The sequence below is a fragment of the Eupeodes corollae genome, chromosome 3 (genome assembly GCF_945859685.1).
Source record: "Eupeodes corollae chromosome 3, idEupCoro1.1, whole genome shotgun sequence".
NCBI classification, from domain to species: domain Eukaryota; kingdom Metazoa; phylum Arthropoda; class Insecta; order Diptera; family Syrphidae; genus Eupeodes; species Eupeodes corollae.
The window spans coordinates 123172246-123189775 of NC_079149.1; the positions used below are offsets into that span (position 1 = coordinate 123172246).

A 17530-nucleotide genomic window follows, 5' to 3' on the forward strand; every position below is an offset into this window, starting at 1 on the left:
TAATTATTAAATACGTATATTTTTTCTATTAACTATTTATAATTAGGTTCAATTTATAAAAACAATTTACTTTTCACTTCATTTACAAGACAATTTTCTTTTACAACAATCTGGGTATGGAAGGCTTATATCCAAATAGTCTCCTTGAACACATCCTTCATAATACTCACTCACGCATCTATGGGAATAAAGATAATTTAAATACGTTATGTACATTTTTTAAACCTTTTTACTAACTTACGTTTGGTATTCAGCAAAGCTGTCACTTCCACAAATAAATTGACCACAATCATCAGCAGGGTACTTTATCGTTTCACCAGGAGAGAGAACTAAATTCGTATTGATCGTACATTTACCTGGGTGTTCTTTAAAAAAACAATATTAAGTTAAATAAATAATGTTTAATATTAATAAGTAGTAAATTTCCTCAACAAAAATTGACAACTGATTAATACCGTTATTATTTGCAAATCTGGAAAGCCTTTTCGATATATGTATGTCATATTTAAATTTACAAATATAAGAAACTTCAACATCTGTGTAATGTAATTCGGGATGGGAGAGAGATTCTGAATCAGTTGGAGCATAGACACACCATATATATATTGTTTGTCTATGAGTTGGAGTATCAAATAAAAGCGAACTTCATATACATATGCGCAAATCAATGTATGTACTAATTTACATAATTTAATCGAACCGTACTCAATACACGGAAAAAAGGTGAACACTATAATTGAATTAATCCGTTTTGTCAATGGAAAACCTTTTAAATATATAATTATACTTACTGGGATCCTTAAATTGTTGTATGGAAACAGCACCAAATGATAAACCGACAAAAACAGTTAAAAGAAAAACAAAGCAAATGGAAGACTTCATATTGACAGGTAGACGTTTCAAAATAAACTGCTATTTTGAATAAAAATTGCAAAGTTGATGCAAGAACCCAATTAAATCTTTTATTTTTTTGCATATGCAAATATACTCATCTTTATCAATAGCTATAAATTTGTATATTAGTTCTTATCGAAAACATACGAAATTTACCATATTTACACTTATATGAACAGTAAACACACATGCATACATAAAATAGAATTTAAAAAATAAATTCAAATTGTTAATCCGTATATTGTAGATTACTTTGTGACAAGTTCAAAATGTTAAGGTCAATGCCAATGTCACAAAACATCAACAATGATTAACTTAATATAATTGTGATAATTCATACTTGTTTAGAGATTCTAATTGCAACATAATAATTTTAATTTAAAATTTACACAAATTGCTGGCACTTGATTTTAAAGAAATCGGGTAGGTTCAGACAAGATAAAGGGTTTCATTTGCAGTCAGCTGCATTCTCTGAACGCAATTAAATAATAAAAGAACAATGTAAATAATCCTTATGTCATTAATGTCAAAATAATAGAGCTCTACTTGTTTACTAACCGACTGTTAATCGTGTATAAATGAACTTACTTATGTTTTCATTCAAGACTCAATCGTAATAAACAGAAAATATAATTTTTGTAATGCAAATAATTTGGAAAATTTAAACTGGTTGGTGTGTTCAACAGTTAATTGTTTTGATAAAAATAAACTTGACAGCTGCCCAATTAAATACTAGAAAGTTGTCTTACCTCTGGAGGCCTTATGTTGTCTGAAACATGTCATTATTAGGTGTCAAAGCGACATGAAATGTAAACAGGTATTTTCGAATAGAACTATATATATAAAACAAACAAAAATATATTCAGTTCAATCTTTGGGTATCCGGATACCTTTTTGTTAGTGTTTTACGTGCAAAACAACAGCTGTTCTAAAACAGCTGGGATGTCAAAAAATATTGATAATCCAGTTATTCATATAAACTCTCCTACTCTGTCAAGTCTTCCAAGAATATTTATTTAGTTATAGCCATTAAATAAGTGGACAATAATGTTTGTTGAATGAAAATCACTGCACAATTTAATAACAAGAAATGACAACTTCCGGTTTTGACGTTTAAATAAACTGATGAGTAAGTGCTCTGATTTACAATAAATACAAAATTGATTTATTGTTTATAGCACAGATAGTCATTTATTAAAAACATAATTTTAATCTATTTAAAAAATAAAACATTTTATATGGTATTTTATTGGCAAATCCTTTCTCGTTTACAACAATCCGGGTATGGCAGACTTTTATTGATATAATCTCCTACGATGCATCCTGGATAGCTGACAGCTCCACATCTACGAGTATGTATCAAAATAATAAATTATTTTTAAATTATATAAAAATTTTAAAGAAAATAATATAATTAATAACTAAAAAGTATGAATGATGGTAAACTAGGATTTTTGTGACAAAAAAAATATTTTTTGTGACAAATGAAACACAATTGAACTCTTATCATTATTATTATATTGATGCTCCTTTTATCCCGAGACTAGTGACTAGCAAAGTTCTCAACGCATATTTGATTTAAAAAAATTGCCATATTTGTATTTTAAACCATTGGTTTTAATGTAATGGCTTGAGAATGTGAGGATGATCTTTAATAACGTTTTAATTTGGAAATCCAAAATCTTTTTCCGATCCCCAATTAAATATTTTATTTTGTCACGGTTCTAAAGACTTGTGTGAATTTTATGTGAAAATTAAGTGAATTTTGAACTAACAACATGGTAATTAAACATTTTATTTCAAATAAAATTACAAATCTAAGACTGATAACTGTCGAATTTGACGTTTAAGTAAATTAATTTGTAAGAGCTTAGGTTTATTAAGGCATACTTCTCAGTCTTCCCAAGGGAATACTTTCAGAAGACATTAAATAGCTTTTGAATTTCCTAATAAATACGACAGTTATTATTTTATTTCATAAGATCAATCAACTTGAAGTGTTTTTCATTGGTAAATAACTTAACTAAATTAGAAAATAATACAAATTTTTCATGGCAAATGGAACCCGATTGAAAATTGATTGCTTTGATTGCTTTTTTCTTTTATGTTTTCTCAGTCTGTATATCTACCAAATTTTCATCAAAAATCGTCTTAACTTGGTCATTTTCAAAACAGTTTTTATATTGGATTAAAAAATGTTTCCAAAATATTTCACAAACAAAAATCATAAGACTGACAGAACTTTCTTGTATTGTTTCAAAAAGTTGCACATCTCTCAAAACGTTGAGATTTAATTAAAATAGGGGTTTTCCACCGGTAAAATAAATCAATTTATTCTTGATCTAGATCTGTGAAAACATAAATTTTAACTGATTTTGCATTGCATTGGGCAAAATAAATAGATTTAGATGAAATCTGCAGATCTCGATTTTTCGGCACCAATACTAATACAGTTTAAAAAAATAGCTGGAAATTTGACAGATTTGCTAACAGTACACGAAGTGACACTAAAACAATGACAAAAAACACAATTCTGATCGTTTTCCATGCGCCAAAATCAAGGAAATCTAAATGTACCCATGAAAAACCACATAAGATCAACAGAAATTAATTATTTTATTTTGGCCCATGAAACGAAAAAAGGAAAAAATCTGCCTTTTGACACATTTAAATAAAACAAAAAAATGATTTATTAACAAATGGAAACTTCAATCGCCTGCTACCAAAATATACACTATTTGTTTTCTCAAAATCGCTAATACAAAAATAGTAAAACTTTATTAGATTTTCTGAGAAATGTTATAATTTCCAAAGTTTGTGAGGGTTAAGGTTAGTTTGATGAAGATTAAAATTATTTATTTATTATTATTTTTTGCTTACGTTTGAAATTCTGCATTGCTATCCTGGCCGCAAATAATTCGTCCGCAAGCAATATCTGGATTCTTGATTTTTTCACCAGGTGAAAGAATTAAGTTGCTTTTGATTGCGCATTTACCTGGATGTTCTTTTATAAATAAAATTAAGAACAACAATAAAATAAAACAAATCACCCTTAAAAAATTAAACTTTCTTTTAAACTTACTTGGATCCTTAAATTGACCCCTTGAAATAGCAGCAGATGATAAAGTTACAAAAACGGCTAAAAGAAGTACAAAACTCAGAACAGACTTCATCTTGATGTTAATGGTTTAAAGTTTAGGTATGAACTGTTTTTTCTCAGATTATTAAAATATTTAATTTACTATTGAATTGATAACAGAAATTTTTGTAATTAGGTTGTTTAAATTTAAAAAAAATATATATAAACCATATCAGTATTTGGTAATGCAGACATATGTACCTATACGTATATTATATACACATGCTAATACAAATTTGTTTAACTATACAAATCTTTTTAAACTGATAATGAAATTTTAATTTTTTCTCAACTTAAAGCAGCCAATTGGGTTAGGCACTCTTACTTTTCAATAACCAGCGAAATTGAGACAATAATGGCCGTCATAATTAATAGCGAATCAAACCAAGCATTTGACTTAAAATTAAAATTAATAATTTAGGAAAACCAAGGTGTTTCAGTGAACATTGGTTTTGAGTTCCTGAACATAAAGCGTGGTAAGGCATTCCACATTCGCGAAGTACTACTAAAGAAAGAATATCTATACTTTTAAGTAAAGCCAAAGTTGGCATCAAAGTTAAACTGATGAATGATTGAAGCGCAAGTATATTGTTTTAATTGATTAGGGGGAATACAAGAGGTTATTTAACGGTAAAAATAGGTAAGGCAAGCAACTTCAGAAATGAATTATGACCAATCATTTTTCTTTTAATACTCTCCAACGATTTAGATATGTTGTTGAAATACCAGCTCAGAGATGGAAGTTTTATTCAAGTTTTGGGCAATACTGGTAGTCATTAAATGAGCTCATCATATTTTGTAGTTGGAGATCCATATGGATAGCCGAAAGGTGAACTAACGACGAACGTTGGATCCATGGGATCCAGAGCTGTGTCACTTGAGTTACCTTCTCAGGAAGTAAGAGCAAAAGAACAGATATTGCTCTGAAGAACCAGGTCTAACGATCTCAGTCATGCGCAAACCTCACAAGCCGTCTATGAAAGGAAATTTTAAAGTGTGATGAAAACACAAGTAATAACCTCAGATGAACGGACTGATAATGCTGTCGGAACTAGGATCTAACTAAAGAAGGTACAGAATACTTTAGTATGAAGATATTTTTTTTATAATGACTCTGATTTCAATTTCAAAAAACTTTCAATAATATTAACATATATTAACCTCGATAGTCTGCCAGCTTGTCAAGAGAGTTAGACTTCAGGTTCTAGTTGTTCGCCTGGATTGACTGTTCTTGGCTGTCCATCCTTATCAACGGCTTTTTTACCGGCTTGTGTTCTTTTCCTTAAAACGACCACAGGTTTGGGTTTGTTTATATACCTATGGCAGAAATGTTACCGTTACTTTTTCTGTTTTAATTTGTAAATTTCTGTTAAATGTGAACTTCGTTTTCCATAATGTCTTTTGAGCGTTGAATGGTCTTGATCATGCATTTGGTTGCAAGTGCGAATTTTCATATACATAATTGCCCATGTACACTACATCAAAAAATTGTAAGTACCGCAACTGAAAATAAATGGGTTTCCCTTACATTATGAACTTACTACCACAAATCTGAGCTTATCGACTTTATTTGATAAAATTATAATGTATAATAGGAAATGCAACAAAACTGCAACAAAATGTTCGAGCTTTGCCTCATGGCTTTTTTACCGTTAGTAGAATTTTGCCAGGAATGTCAAAAAATTGCTCGTACATCAAACAAATGTTAGTACACTGCTCTCTTTTTTAACAAAATGGAAATAAAGGTTCTTTTTAAAATGTAAATTGTGTACTGTAATGATATTGAGAGACCTAGGCTCATTATGCCGTGGTGTATTGAACTTTTCAATTGTTTTTTTTTTTTTTTTAATTTTGCGAAGTTTATTTTGAAAATGGAGACTTCTTATAAAAAAGTACCTCTTGAAGTAAGAAAACTGATTTTTAAACTAAGAAACGACGTAAAATGTTATGCTGAGATAGTGGTCTACCAACACGGTCTAAAGTTCAATATGTATTAAATAATTATATAAAAAATGAAAGCTTTGAAGTGGCCCCAGGAAGAGTACGAAAAAAATATTAGACGCTCATATGGAACGAAAACTTGAAAAGAATGGTAAAGCCTGATCCCAAGTTAAGTGCTACTAAAAAAAGCTGCTGACATTCAAGCAAATGATGGAATATCGCTTAACCCTTTTAAACTGTTCGGAACTTTCTGCATTCAAACAGATATAATGGTCGCACGATACAAAATAAAAACCTATATTTCAAAAGCAAGCGTTTCAAAACGCTTGAGCTATGCAAATGCATAAGTTTCAAAACCAGATGGTTTTTGGAAGAATGTGTTATTCCTTGACGAGAGCTAGTTTAATGTCTTTGGGTCTGGCGGTCGCAGATTTGTGTGGAGAAAAACAACAATGGATAAAAATAAATATTTACAAATTTTGAAAGAAAATTTGAAAGCCAGCGCTTTAAAGATGACTTTTTACTTGTGCAAGACATCCTAAGCATTCATCAAAGATAGTAAAGGAGTGGGTTCTCTATTATAATATTAAATCGCAATTTCCTCATCCTCCCCAATCTCCAGACATGAATCCCATTGAGCATCTTTGGGATTATTTAGGAATAAAGCCGGAAGTCACTTCAAAACTAGTTCTCTCTATGAAGAATCGCCTTCAGCATGTTATGAAAGCGAAAGATTATCACACTTGCTACTAAAACTTACATATATAATTAAGTTTTTATCACTACGTGCAATTTGACTTTTGATTTCCTACTTTGCCTAATTTGTTGCGTTTTTTTTCTTCATGAAGTTTGCACTAATTTATTTTGTTTTGTTTTTAATCCTCATAAAATAAACAATACCAAAATTGAAAAAATAAAGGTTGAACAATTTTTTGATATAGTGTATTTTTGAAACACGTCACTTAAATTTGCAAATGTCGCAAGTCTTAACATATTTGGGCTTCAATAAATAAAACAGTAGTGAATTATGTTTTTAATTGAAAAAAAGTTGTCCTCTTCAAAGCCTATTGTTAGTGGTTGCGCACAATTTTGTTTCGTATCGCTGGCTGTGAAGTTATCCTCAAATGCATTTTTAGATTTTCCTCAGCACTGTAAAATGCTCTAAAATTGTAACTTCAAACCATTGAACCTTAATTTCCCACAGTTAGATCTTTAAAAATTCAATTTGACAAAAAAATTACTTAATCAAATATTATGAAGTTTTATTACTAGTTTTTTTTTGTACTCACATTCAAGTGGGTGTTTAGTTTATATCAATAACAATAATATTTATAATATATTCCTAAAACGTTCTTAACATATAAAAATACATATAGGTACATATTTTCGTAACAACAACAAAATTATCTTCTATTCTATTTTTCATAATCTTTTAAAGGTTTTCATCATACCAGAAGCAAACAAAACTGAATTATATCTTTTCCTACGAAAAAAAAATAATAATTTATTGTCAAAATATTATAAATGTTTAATATCTCTTAAAGAATAATTCAGCTTTGCAAGCTTTTTCGGTTATGTGCAGCTTCATGAAATCACTCAGATCCTCTGCATCAACATCTATACAGTCCATATTTTCATGTGCAACATCTCCAGAATGTTCATACCATCTCTTCAAATCCCTGTCCACTTTGGATGTGTTCCTTTGCTCTGGTTGGGATTTTATCTCCACGATATGAGAGCTTGCTAATTGGTCTAAGGCTTCTCCTAAAAAATATCTCATAGAAAAGAAAAAGCTTTCTGAGTTTGATGTTTGACTTACTGTGGGATTCCATAAATTGCAACAAATCCATACTGTCTAGCCAATATTTACAAATAAAGTAGAGATAGTGTCGGGTTAGATAACCTTTGTGATCAAAGAGCTTCGTCATGTAGAAACGGATGTAAATCGTGTGCAAAAGCCGTACTCCAACTTTGGCTATGTTCTCAATGAGTTTTACTTCTGTGAATCCAAATGTTATATGACCTTCCTTTGCTTCTTATTTTGATAATCAAACTTCGTACTTACCATGTTGCCGTTCCATGCGTTGCCATTGTCGCATGACCTGATACAACAACTTAACCACACTGCTGCACATCATAACATAGCACTGGCACTTGACATTGACTCCAGGTTGCTGAGACATCAAACCTTCCTCATCCACGTCATCATCGTGTGGTAGAATATTGGCCACGAATCGTGGAGGTGATGGGAAGCAGCTCGTGAAGAAAATCACATGATTGTAGCAAATCTCCGAAAGCAATTTAAATTCACTCCTACTTAGCTCCTGGTTGGCGGGGAAAGCAGTCTCCAATAAGCACGCATAGACTTGGAGGAGACATGATTCTGTAGTGAATTTGTAGAGGACTTGAGACACACTAAAGTTAGGACTTCTTGAATTCCCGCATAGTTGATCTCGAGCGGTTGGTGAGAGTTTTTGCAGACAGAGTGTGATGAATTTGCTCGCCCATGCATTAGGCCTACAAAATACCAGCGTTTTGAGGAAACTCATCAAATGCTCTTCGTCCTGATCGCCTTCCGAGTGATTGTCCCACAGCGTGTCCAGGAGCATGGCGAATGATTCAATCACACCAAAATGCTGGCAGATTTCATTTGAAAATCCCAACTTGTTAAGTCCGTCCACAATGATCTGGATGAGGAGATATTCGTTGTGATGTACAGTGAAGAGAAGTGCTCCAGCTTCAGGGACCAACTTACAGATGATACTCAGCCCAGCTATGTAACGCCGGAGGTTTATAGCTTTTTCACTGGGAAAGAGGACTTCCGCTTGGAAGAGACTGCTCCGATCCGTTTGCTGTCTTGAATCCTTTGTGATGTCATAGGAGTGATGTGGAAGACTGTGGCTATGTTTGTTGTATTCCAAACTATGAACATACGTCCAGAACTCTGCGATTACACATTTCGCAGATTCAATGACACTTCCAGCCAACTCTGTTTTCTGGTTAGATTTCAATTGGCCAATGTATTGAGCACGAGTCATGTGGAATTGCAACCGCTCCATTTCTCGATGGAAGACATCCTTGCGAAACTTACTGTTCCCTTTTTCTATGGATTGATCGAAAATTTCGATGGGAATGTTGCACGCTGCTGGGACTCTTCTATTTAGACGTGCAGAACACTGGACATGGGTCATTCGTCGGCGGTTTGAAGTGGTCACTCGGAGGTTGGTTTGATGAGCCGCAGAGATTGAGCTCTCATTGAGATTGTCTCTCATGCTATTCTCGAATCTCATCGTCTCGTCAGCATGATTCATCTTCAACTTGGAGATTTCCATGGTTTTGAACTCCAGGACGGTTTGTTGAGCCTCAACTTGCTTCGATAACTCATTGATTTTATCTTGCCATTCGGTTTTCACAACATCGCTCGATTGGAGCTTCTCCCGTTGGGCATTCTGGATTTGTTGCTTCAAATGACGGATTTCATCGCGCAGCAACGATACCTGAAAGAAGGAGGAAATAATAAGTTTGATTTTTTGATGACAACGAGATGACTCTTACCTCTCCATCTTTGCTCTCCATTTTGTTGCGAAAGTCATCAAGTTCTTTGGTGATTTTGGCATTCTCCTTCTTCAGGGTATCAGCTCGCTTTTGGAGGAATTGTATTTGGCATTCGTGAGCTTTCTCCCGATTGGAATTCTTGTTGATTGAATTCGGTTGGGACATGCTTATGGGGGCAGAATTGAAGTTAGCCGAGTTGGTGTTAAATGCAGCTTGTGCCAGCATCGGAGTCGCAGATTTCGGAAGATCACTGCTGAAAGGACGTTCAGTTCTCTCTGACTCTTGATGTGTTCTCTTTGATGATACCGCCACTTCAGGCACCTTGAATACCGGTGCGTCCTTTTGAGTTGATTGAAATAATGAGGGTTTTTCGGAAACTGCAACGACGCCATCATCCCAGTCATCGTCCATTTCCGAGAACAGTTCCACATCGCGTTCAAAATACTTTTGTGTGCTTTTGACATTGGGAGCAAATTCACTAAAAGTAAATTCTCTCGTTTGACTTGACAATTGGATGGTTTGCCCGCCGGAACATTTCTCCACTACTTGTGATGCCATGAGGAGAACTTCATCATCGTCATCATCCCAGAAATCATCTGGACTTGACCTTGCTGGACTTGCTTGTTTGGCTACGATGTGATGTTAACCTTGATATCATGACTAAACCTTAAAATAATGTTAGTTCAAGCTTACCTGCATATCTTGACGTACTTGGGCCACCTAAAGCATTCTGATTAGAACGACCCTTCCCGACGATAATCTCGAGCTTTGGTTTTTTGTTAACTCTTCCATAATCTTTCGACGGTTCGTATCTTTTATCCATGATTCTTTTTCTAAATTCGAAAAGCTATTCTATGATTTGGGTATTCTTAATATTTATTACATTCATTTGATATTTTTTAACAATTTGGTATTCGTAAGTAATAGATTTTAAGATATTTGTTTATAATAACAAAAATATTTAGCTAAGCCGGGTGGAGGCATGATTGTTTTGGGGTCAGAAGAAAAAACCACCAATTTTTTGACAGTAGGGTTTTCAATGAAATTCTGTCGAGTTCACAATTGTACTTTTTAGGACCATTTAAAGCCACGCACACATTCTTAGGCCGATGATAACATAATTTGGCAATTTGTATGAAGCAGAAAATTCAATATATAATAAAAAATAATGTATGCCCGTTCCTCTAATTTTATCACATTAATTACGTTAGAATAATTTATTTATTTATTCAGCTTAATACAAGCTATCATAACTTAACTTAACTTAACACTAGCTTCCATTTCACCATTGGTTGCGAAATTTCAAAGTCTAGTGCGTATTTATGGAAAACATTTTTTATCTCGAGTTCACACATAAAATTGTGACACTTGACAGGTATAAAGATGTTCACACTTATTTAAAAAAAAAGAATAGTTTTATAATGTTGTGCATTTCGTCGTTTTAATCTGATTAGTCTGTCAAACTGCGCTGTTATTTGAAATGTCATAATTTTAGTTGAATGTTTGAACTTTTTGATAATGGATCGGTATGGAAATGTACAAAGCATTAACATGAAAGTCCTTGACATTGGTCTCGTGGGTGACGCTCAGCTTAGTGGTGAAGGACACGAACAACTAAGAGAGATCCAACCTATGACGGTGGAAAATTAAAAAACAATTTTTGTTTTGGCTTGATAGAAGTGACAACGCTTTAGCTTGGCATTACTTAGATTTAAAAAGAAAATGGAAAGCTTCAAATATTCAGGTTTCTCAGCCTTCTTAACCAGCGATTGATGATCATGACTTGGACAACATAATGTGGCTCCAACAAAGCTGTACAACAAGCCTCACAACACGATCATTTTGACCAAGTTTCCTGGTCACGTTCTGTTACGTAAATTGGACACCAATATCATACGATTTGCTAACGCAAATAATCTTCAAAATATAGACGCAAATATAGTACCCGTGGCATGATGGTTAGTGCGTTGGCCAGAGGCCTTGGGTTTGATCCCTGTATATGCCATCTAAAGTTTTTTAACGGGTATTGCCTCTCGCGAGGAATTAAAAAATTCTCCAAGAGTAATTCTTGTCATGAAAAGTGCTTTCTCATATTAGCTTATCGGATTTGGCTTAAAACTGTAGTGCCCTCCATCCCTGACAACACTACTCGCACACTATAATGGTTGAGAGTTTAATGGCTGAATCACAAACACGCTTCGGCTTCGTCTGCGTTACGGTGGCCATGCTTCGAGGTTGCTTTGAATGACATTTCTATTATTTTATCACTCCAAAGAGCAAATATTTTGTTTGTTGACATTTTTTTACAGCTGTTGAGCTGTCAGGAAAAAAGCAAATGTTCAGATAATTGAACTAGAGCTTTCGTTTGGAGTCACATTACGTTACATTACGTTCTTTTCCTTACGATTGTCAAATAGACGCATTTACTCAAGTTGAGGCCGAAATACCAGACAATGTGTTCGAAAAAAAGTTGTTAAGATTTGCTGTTGCTGTTCTTATCTGTTTCACATAACACAACTCATTTTAGCATTTCTCAGACAATTAGTTTCTAAATCATTGACAAATTTCTGCCTCATTTCTTTATCTTATTGATGATACGCCAAACTTTGAACTTATTGCAAAAAAGTAAAAAAAGGTTTAAACACTCACTTGGCCAGTTTAAATTTCTTAGATTTCAGGGATTTACATAAACCCAGAAATATACGCATCCGATGTGTAGGATCTTAATTTTGACATTTCTATAAATTTAAAAATGTCAAAAACTCGCTCCGAATAAATTCGCAACTTATTCGTCGGATTCTGTAATTTGCATGATAAACAAAAAATATCTCATACAATATTTTTACTTTTGCTGTCATTAATCTGAGAATAGAATTTTTATGATTCAATTTCTCAAGAATTCCCTATCGCACAATTCATAAAAGAGGAAAAGAAATGCAAAGCTAATTTTTTTGCTAGGTGAGAATGAAAAGTGAATTCTGTGTAAATTTTTTCTCAGAAACCGTAGAAATATAAACTGGCCAAATCGAAACATTTGCTTTCAAAGTAATCTGATGATCTCAAGAACTGGCTAATTCATGAGTAATTGTTTATAACTCGAAGCTAATTTTCTATTAAACACTTGAACATTTTGGAAAAATATGTATGTACATTAAAAAATTAATTACAAAAAGAACAATAATTGTGAATGTGCCTTGCTTCAATAAAATAACTCAAACGAACAAACCTTCCGTATGACAAGCACGTGTTTGTTGTGTTTTCTCTATTTTTGTGAGAATCTGTCACCTGCTTCACTCGAACAGCAGCATAACAAAAAATATTCTTTTTAAAAAGTTAATTTTTAAGTGAATTATTTTAATTTTAACATCATGGCAGATGTTAGAAAACCAAGACTCTACCTTGACGAACATAAATTAAAGCAAGATCCACATGATTATGGGTTGGCTGACGATGTCTGGAGCATGGAAAGTTTTAAGAAGAAATTCCAAATCGTAGTCGTTCGGTAAAAAGATTAATTCAAAAATCATCCTGATCCCTGAACTCCTTAACATTAATTTGATATCTCTGTTTTAGTTATGAAGGCTACGAATTGGAGTTTGATATGATTGGAGTACTTCCGGGGATTGCGAATGCTTTCAGACGTCTCATGCTGAGTGAAGTGCCAAGTATGGCCATCGAAAAGGTCTTCATCTACAATAATACCTCAATCATTCAAGACGAAGTTCTTGCCCATAGATTGGGTTTGATTCCTCTGCGAGCTGACCCTCGACTTTTCGAGTACAAAAGCGAAGAGAGCGATGAGCAGGGAACCGAAAACGACACTCTTGAATATGAATTGAAAATTAAGTGTACTCGTCGCAAGGACGTCAAGGATTCGGCAAACTTTGACGCGATCTACAAAAATCACAAAATCTATTCGGGTCAAATCAAATGGTTACCCAAAGGAAAGCAGGCCACGTTACACAATGAATCCGATGTCGGTCCAATCCACGATGATATCCTCATAAGTCAAATGCGTCCCGGACATGAATTCGATTTGAAGCTGTTGGCAGTCAAAGGTATCGGCAGCGATCATGCCAAGTTCTCACCTGTTGCAACGGCATTCTATCGCCTATTGCCTGAGATTAAACTCAATCGAACTGTTTCGGGTAAGGAGGCATTTCTTCTGCAGAAATGTTTCTCACCCGGAGTCATTGGCATTGATGATAATGATGTGGCGTTCGTTAAGGACGCAAGGTATGATACATGCAGTCGAAATGTCTATCGCTATCCACAATTGGCCGATGCAGTTACAATGTCCCGCATTCGAGATCATTACATTTTCAATATTGAATCGGTGGGGGCACTGAAGCCAGAGGTTATATTTATCGAAGCGGTGAAAGTGTTGAAAAAGAAGTGCCGAAAATTCTTGGATGAAATTGAAGCAGAGTGATCAGGGAAAGGAGGAAAATACTTAGATGTAAAATAAAATGTTGTTTTTTTAAGAAGAAAAGAAAGTGTTTTTTTTTTAACTGCTAAAGATCTCATCGTAATATGTACGTTCTTGGAGTCTAGAGTCGTTCATAAAGTCTTTAAACAACACAATTAAGTATGCAGAATAGACATTCCTGGTGACTTTACTTCCACAAAAGGTTTTGTTAAATGGGACAGGTTCAGGCGACATATGGGACTTGAAAGTAAGGCAAGTTACTATTATCTGATTGCCCAGCTGCCAAAAAATGCCTTCCAATTAAGCAACTTTATTGGAAAGTAAGTCAAGAAAAATCTCCCTAAATTGTGTGGATTTTTAAAAGATGGTGCCACTTGTATTGGCGTTGGTGTTGCGCACCACTCTTTCAAGAACAATATTGAGGCAGCTACATGACAGCGCATCGCCTTGTCGAATTCCTCTTTTGGTTTCGAAGGTTACGGTCGAGTCTCTTCCAATTTTGACGCGAGCATTTTCCAGCGTCATCCTGATAAATCTTATCAGTTTAGTAGGGATACCAAAACTCAACATGGCACGGTATAGTTCGTTCCTGTCTACACTGTCATAAGCTGCTTTAAATTCGATGAAAAGAATCCAGGATTTGGCGGATTTCTCGAGAATTTAGGTCTTAATAAGCTCTTAATTCAATGAAAACTATTCAAATCGGTTTATTAGCTCTTGAGGAAATTTAAAAGCAAATTAATGATCACATCAAAAATTAGTTGCTCTGGAGGAAATTCAACTTCTGCTTGTGGTTCCGCCTTTAAGAACTTAACCTACATCTGGCAGTGCCTCAGCTGATTGCTGTCAGTGAATTTGATTTTCGTTTTCTTCACTCCATTCTTGTGTTTTCATAACTCACAAATAGCATTTCTTAATAAATTCCTTTGCATTTCTTTAAAAAAAATAACTTGGTGCGTATTCTATATAATAAATATTATTAGAGACACTGCCTTGAACCTTTCAAAATACTTACCTCTAAAATGTATCCACTTTAATCTACAACATTAAATTTCTCTAAATGTATAAAACCTAACCTTTTTTCTATATCTCCACCCGGCCTCTGTTTTGTGTAATAGATAGATAGAGAGAATCATGTCCAGGAATCTAAATCGATTGCTTGTGTCATGCAACAAAAATTTCCTGAGTCAAAGAGTAAGCTCAGCTCAAAACTTCTTACGACAACAATCACAAGCATCGAATCCAACTAAAGGCAAAGGTCCAATATCATGGAAGAGTTTGGGTATTCTGTCAATCCTTGGAGCTGGCGGTCTTGGTTTTATGTACTATGTGAAAAATGAAAAAGAAGAAGCTATGATGCGGGAGCGAAAGAGGCAACTGGGTAAAGCACAAATTGGAGGTAAATGGGATTTGGTTGATTGCACTGGAAAGACTAGAAAGTCTGAGGAATTCCTGGGCAAGTGGCTATTGATTTACTTTGGATTCACGCACTGTCCAGATGTGTGCCCAGATGAGTTGGAAAAAATGGCATTGGTTGTTGATGAAATAGGTAAGCTAATCGAAAAATTAAGGAAAAACCCCTAATGACTTATTTTTAGATAAGGCCCCCAAGAGTCCAGGAATCCAACCAATTTTCATAACAGTTGATCCAGCAAGAGATTCAAAGGAAGTTGTTGAGAAATACGTTAAAGAATTCTCACCTAAACTTCTCGGTCTTACTGGAAGCCCTGAACAAATTAATAGCGTCTGCAAGGCCTTTAGGGTTTACTACAGTGCCGGACCTCGAGATCAAGATAATGATTATATTGTGAGTTAATTTTTTTAAGACTTAATTCGGTCTTAGGAGAGCCACCTTCGGAGACGATTAGTACTGCGAATAGCTAGAAAATACCAATTTTCAAGATCTCTAAATATTTTTGTAAACAATTAAGAAGCGCCACTTTTGTGTTGCCATTTGTGGTATAAATCTTCTCGAATGACGGGTTCTGTTACAGGCCAAATTGAGATACAAATAAATAATGCCATTTTTTTTCACGCAGGTGGATCACACAATTATCATGTATTTGGTTAATCCTGAAGGCGAATTTGTTGATTATTATGGACAGTCCAAAGATAAGAATCAAGTGACTTCTTCAATTCTTGTAAATATGGCTAAATGGGATCAGCTACAAAAAAAGTCTTGGTTTAGTTAAGTAAAGATTGTGTATTAGTTTTATTACTCACTCGATAATCGATAATGTATTTCGGGTGAAATTGAACAAAATAAAAGTAAATATTTGTTATTTCGGTCGCTAATAAAAAAGTTATAAATTATCAACGCTTCTCGGATTTCATACTGTTTCAAAAACAAAAATAAGTTTTTAAGTAAAAGAAAAATCTGTACAACGATGTTGTTATGGAATTCCAAGCATATCTATTTCAAACAGTTATCTGATGATGAATAATTAAAGAGTATAGAACAAAGCACATGCTATCATCAAGAAAGGACCTACAACATTGACGTCTCGGTCAAAACGTCACTGCTTAAACTTCGCTATGAATGCAGAAAACAAAACTAACGATGAAGTCAAACGGAGAATTACTCATTCTTACAACTTAAGTTTTCTCTCTTGCAACCAAATTTTCGCTATATAAGACATTCATCACCCACGTCCTGCTTGCAGATGCATGGACTCATACCCGGAAAGTCTTCGAACCCCCGCCCACTGGACAGAGCATATAAGGATAGGAAGGTCACGAATCATGTGGCGCGCACAAGTTAAGTGTGACCTCACACAACTTGGAGTGCGCAACTGGAGACATCTAGCTAGATAGATGGAAAGTTTGTTGTGATAGATTTGGAGTAAACAATTAGGGAATACAATTATCTTTAAAATATGATATTAATGACGTGTAAATTCTAACACGCGAATTAGTTCTAAAATTAGACCGGTTCAAAGTTAATTTGTTGTCACCAAACTTTCAAATTTTGTTTAGTATTTAAAATTTATTGAAATGTATTTCATTCGGGAAAAACAAAGTACATTTTAGCGTTTACTGTGAGAAGCACTTTGGGCAATCAATCAGACCTTGGCTCAATTGGAGCACCGATAAATGCACAGAAGACGAAATACGATAACGAATGCAACTTAGCTGTTAAAGATCACTAAATACAGAAACCTATATAACTCCTAAATTGCTGCTGTACAGGATCATGGTAGTACACATATATGAATATAAGACTTAGGTTTTTAGTAAAAGGCACTCAGACCTCTTATCCGCGTTCTATTTCATAAAAACTTGATTCCCGACTATTTCATTGATTCCATGATGTTATGGATATATCTTTCCACCATCTATAAAAAAAGAAAATAAAGCTCTTTTATGTTTTCAATTTGCAGAGACTAGAGGGGTTATTCCTACTCTTAACGTGTTTAAACATCCTGTGAGAGTTAGACAAAAATAGGGAAGAATTTAAGAGAATATACAAATGAACATTGGTCTTAACGCTTTGAATATCAAAATAGAAGGGATTACACCTTCTTCATGTGAAGCTGAAAAACGAATCTCTATACGAATCAGTACTTTCAAAA

At 34.0% G+C, this 17530-nt stretch overlaps 5 protein-coding genes across 6 annotated transcripts; 2 read left to right on the forward strand and 3 right to left on the reverse strand.

Annotated features, from left to right (window-relative positions):
• LOC129952511 (uncharacterized) lies at nt 1–1445 on the reverse strand. The gene is made up of 4 exons (XM_056065119.1): nt 1051–1445; nt 792–912; nt 242–365; nt 1–178 (listed from the first exon to the last, which is right to left on the reverse strand). Exons 1-4 carry the CDS (start codon nt 1090–1092, stop codon nt 79–81), a joined length of 387 nt encoding a protein of 128 aa, XP_055921094.1. The 5' UTR covers nt 1093–1445; the 3' UTR covers nt 1–78.
• Nucleotides 1446–2058: 613 nt separating this feature from the next.
• LOC129952512 (uncharacterized) lies at nt 2059–4135 on the reverse strand. The gene is made up of 3 exons (XM_056065120.1): nt 3977–4135; nt 3775–3898; nt 2059–2240 (listed from the first exon to the last, which is right to left on the reverse strand). The coding sequence occupies exons 1-3, from the start codon at nt 4065–4067 to the stop codon at nt 2141–2143; spliced, it is 315 nt and encodes a 104-aa protein (XP_055921095.1). The 5' UTR covers nt 4068–4135; the 3' UTR covers nt 2059–2140.
• A 3102-nt stretch (nt 4136–7237) lies between these two features.
• On the reverse strand, nt 7238–10904 carry LOC129951849 (ATR-interacting protein mus304). Its single transcript, XM_056064197.1, has 5 exons — nt 10223–10904; nt 9530–10158; nt 8040–9471; nt 7794–7973; nt 7238–7738 (listed from the first exon to the last, which is right to left on the reverse strand). Exons 1-5 carry the CDS (start codon nt 10350–10352, stop codon nt 7503–7505), a joined length of 2607 nt encoding a protein of 868 aa, XP_055920172.1. The 5' UTR covers nt 10353–10904; the 3' UTR covers nt 7238–7502.
• A 1869-nt stretch (nt 10905–12773) lies between these two features.
• LOC129952389 (DNA-directed RNA polymerases I and III subunit RPAC1) lies at nt 12774–14025 on the forward strand. The gene is made up of 2 exons (XM_056064944.1): nt 12774–13031; nt 13103–14025. The coding sequence occupies exons 1-2, from the start codon at nt 12898–12900 to the stop codon at nt 13959–13961; spliced, it is 993 nt and encodes a 330-aa protein (XP_055920919.1). The 5' UTR covers nt 12774–12897; the 3' UTR covers nt 13962–14025.
• A 750-nt stretch (nt 14026–14775) lies between these two features.
• On the forward strand, nt 14776–16275 carry LOC129949890 (protein SCO1 homolog, mitochondrial). 2 transcript variants are annotated; one of them, XM_056061604.1, is made up of 4 exons: nt 14776–14911; nt 15077–15507; nt 15557–15765; nt 15998–16275. In XM_056061604.1, the coding sequence occupies exons 2-4, from the start codon at nt 15093–15095 to the stop codon at nt 16148–16150; spliced, it is 777 nt and encodes a 258-aa protein (XP_055917579.1). In that variant the 5' UTR covers nt 14776–14911; nt 15077–15092; the 3' UTR covers nt 16151–16275. The 2 variants fall into 2 exon arrangements, with proteins under 2 accessions (XP_055917579.1, XP_055917580.1); XM_056061605.1 differs by having other exon boundaries at nt 14790–14911; nt 15081–15507.
• Nucleotides 16276–17530: the final 1255 nt, after the last annotated feature.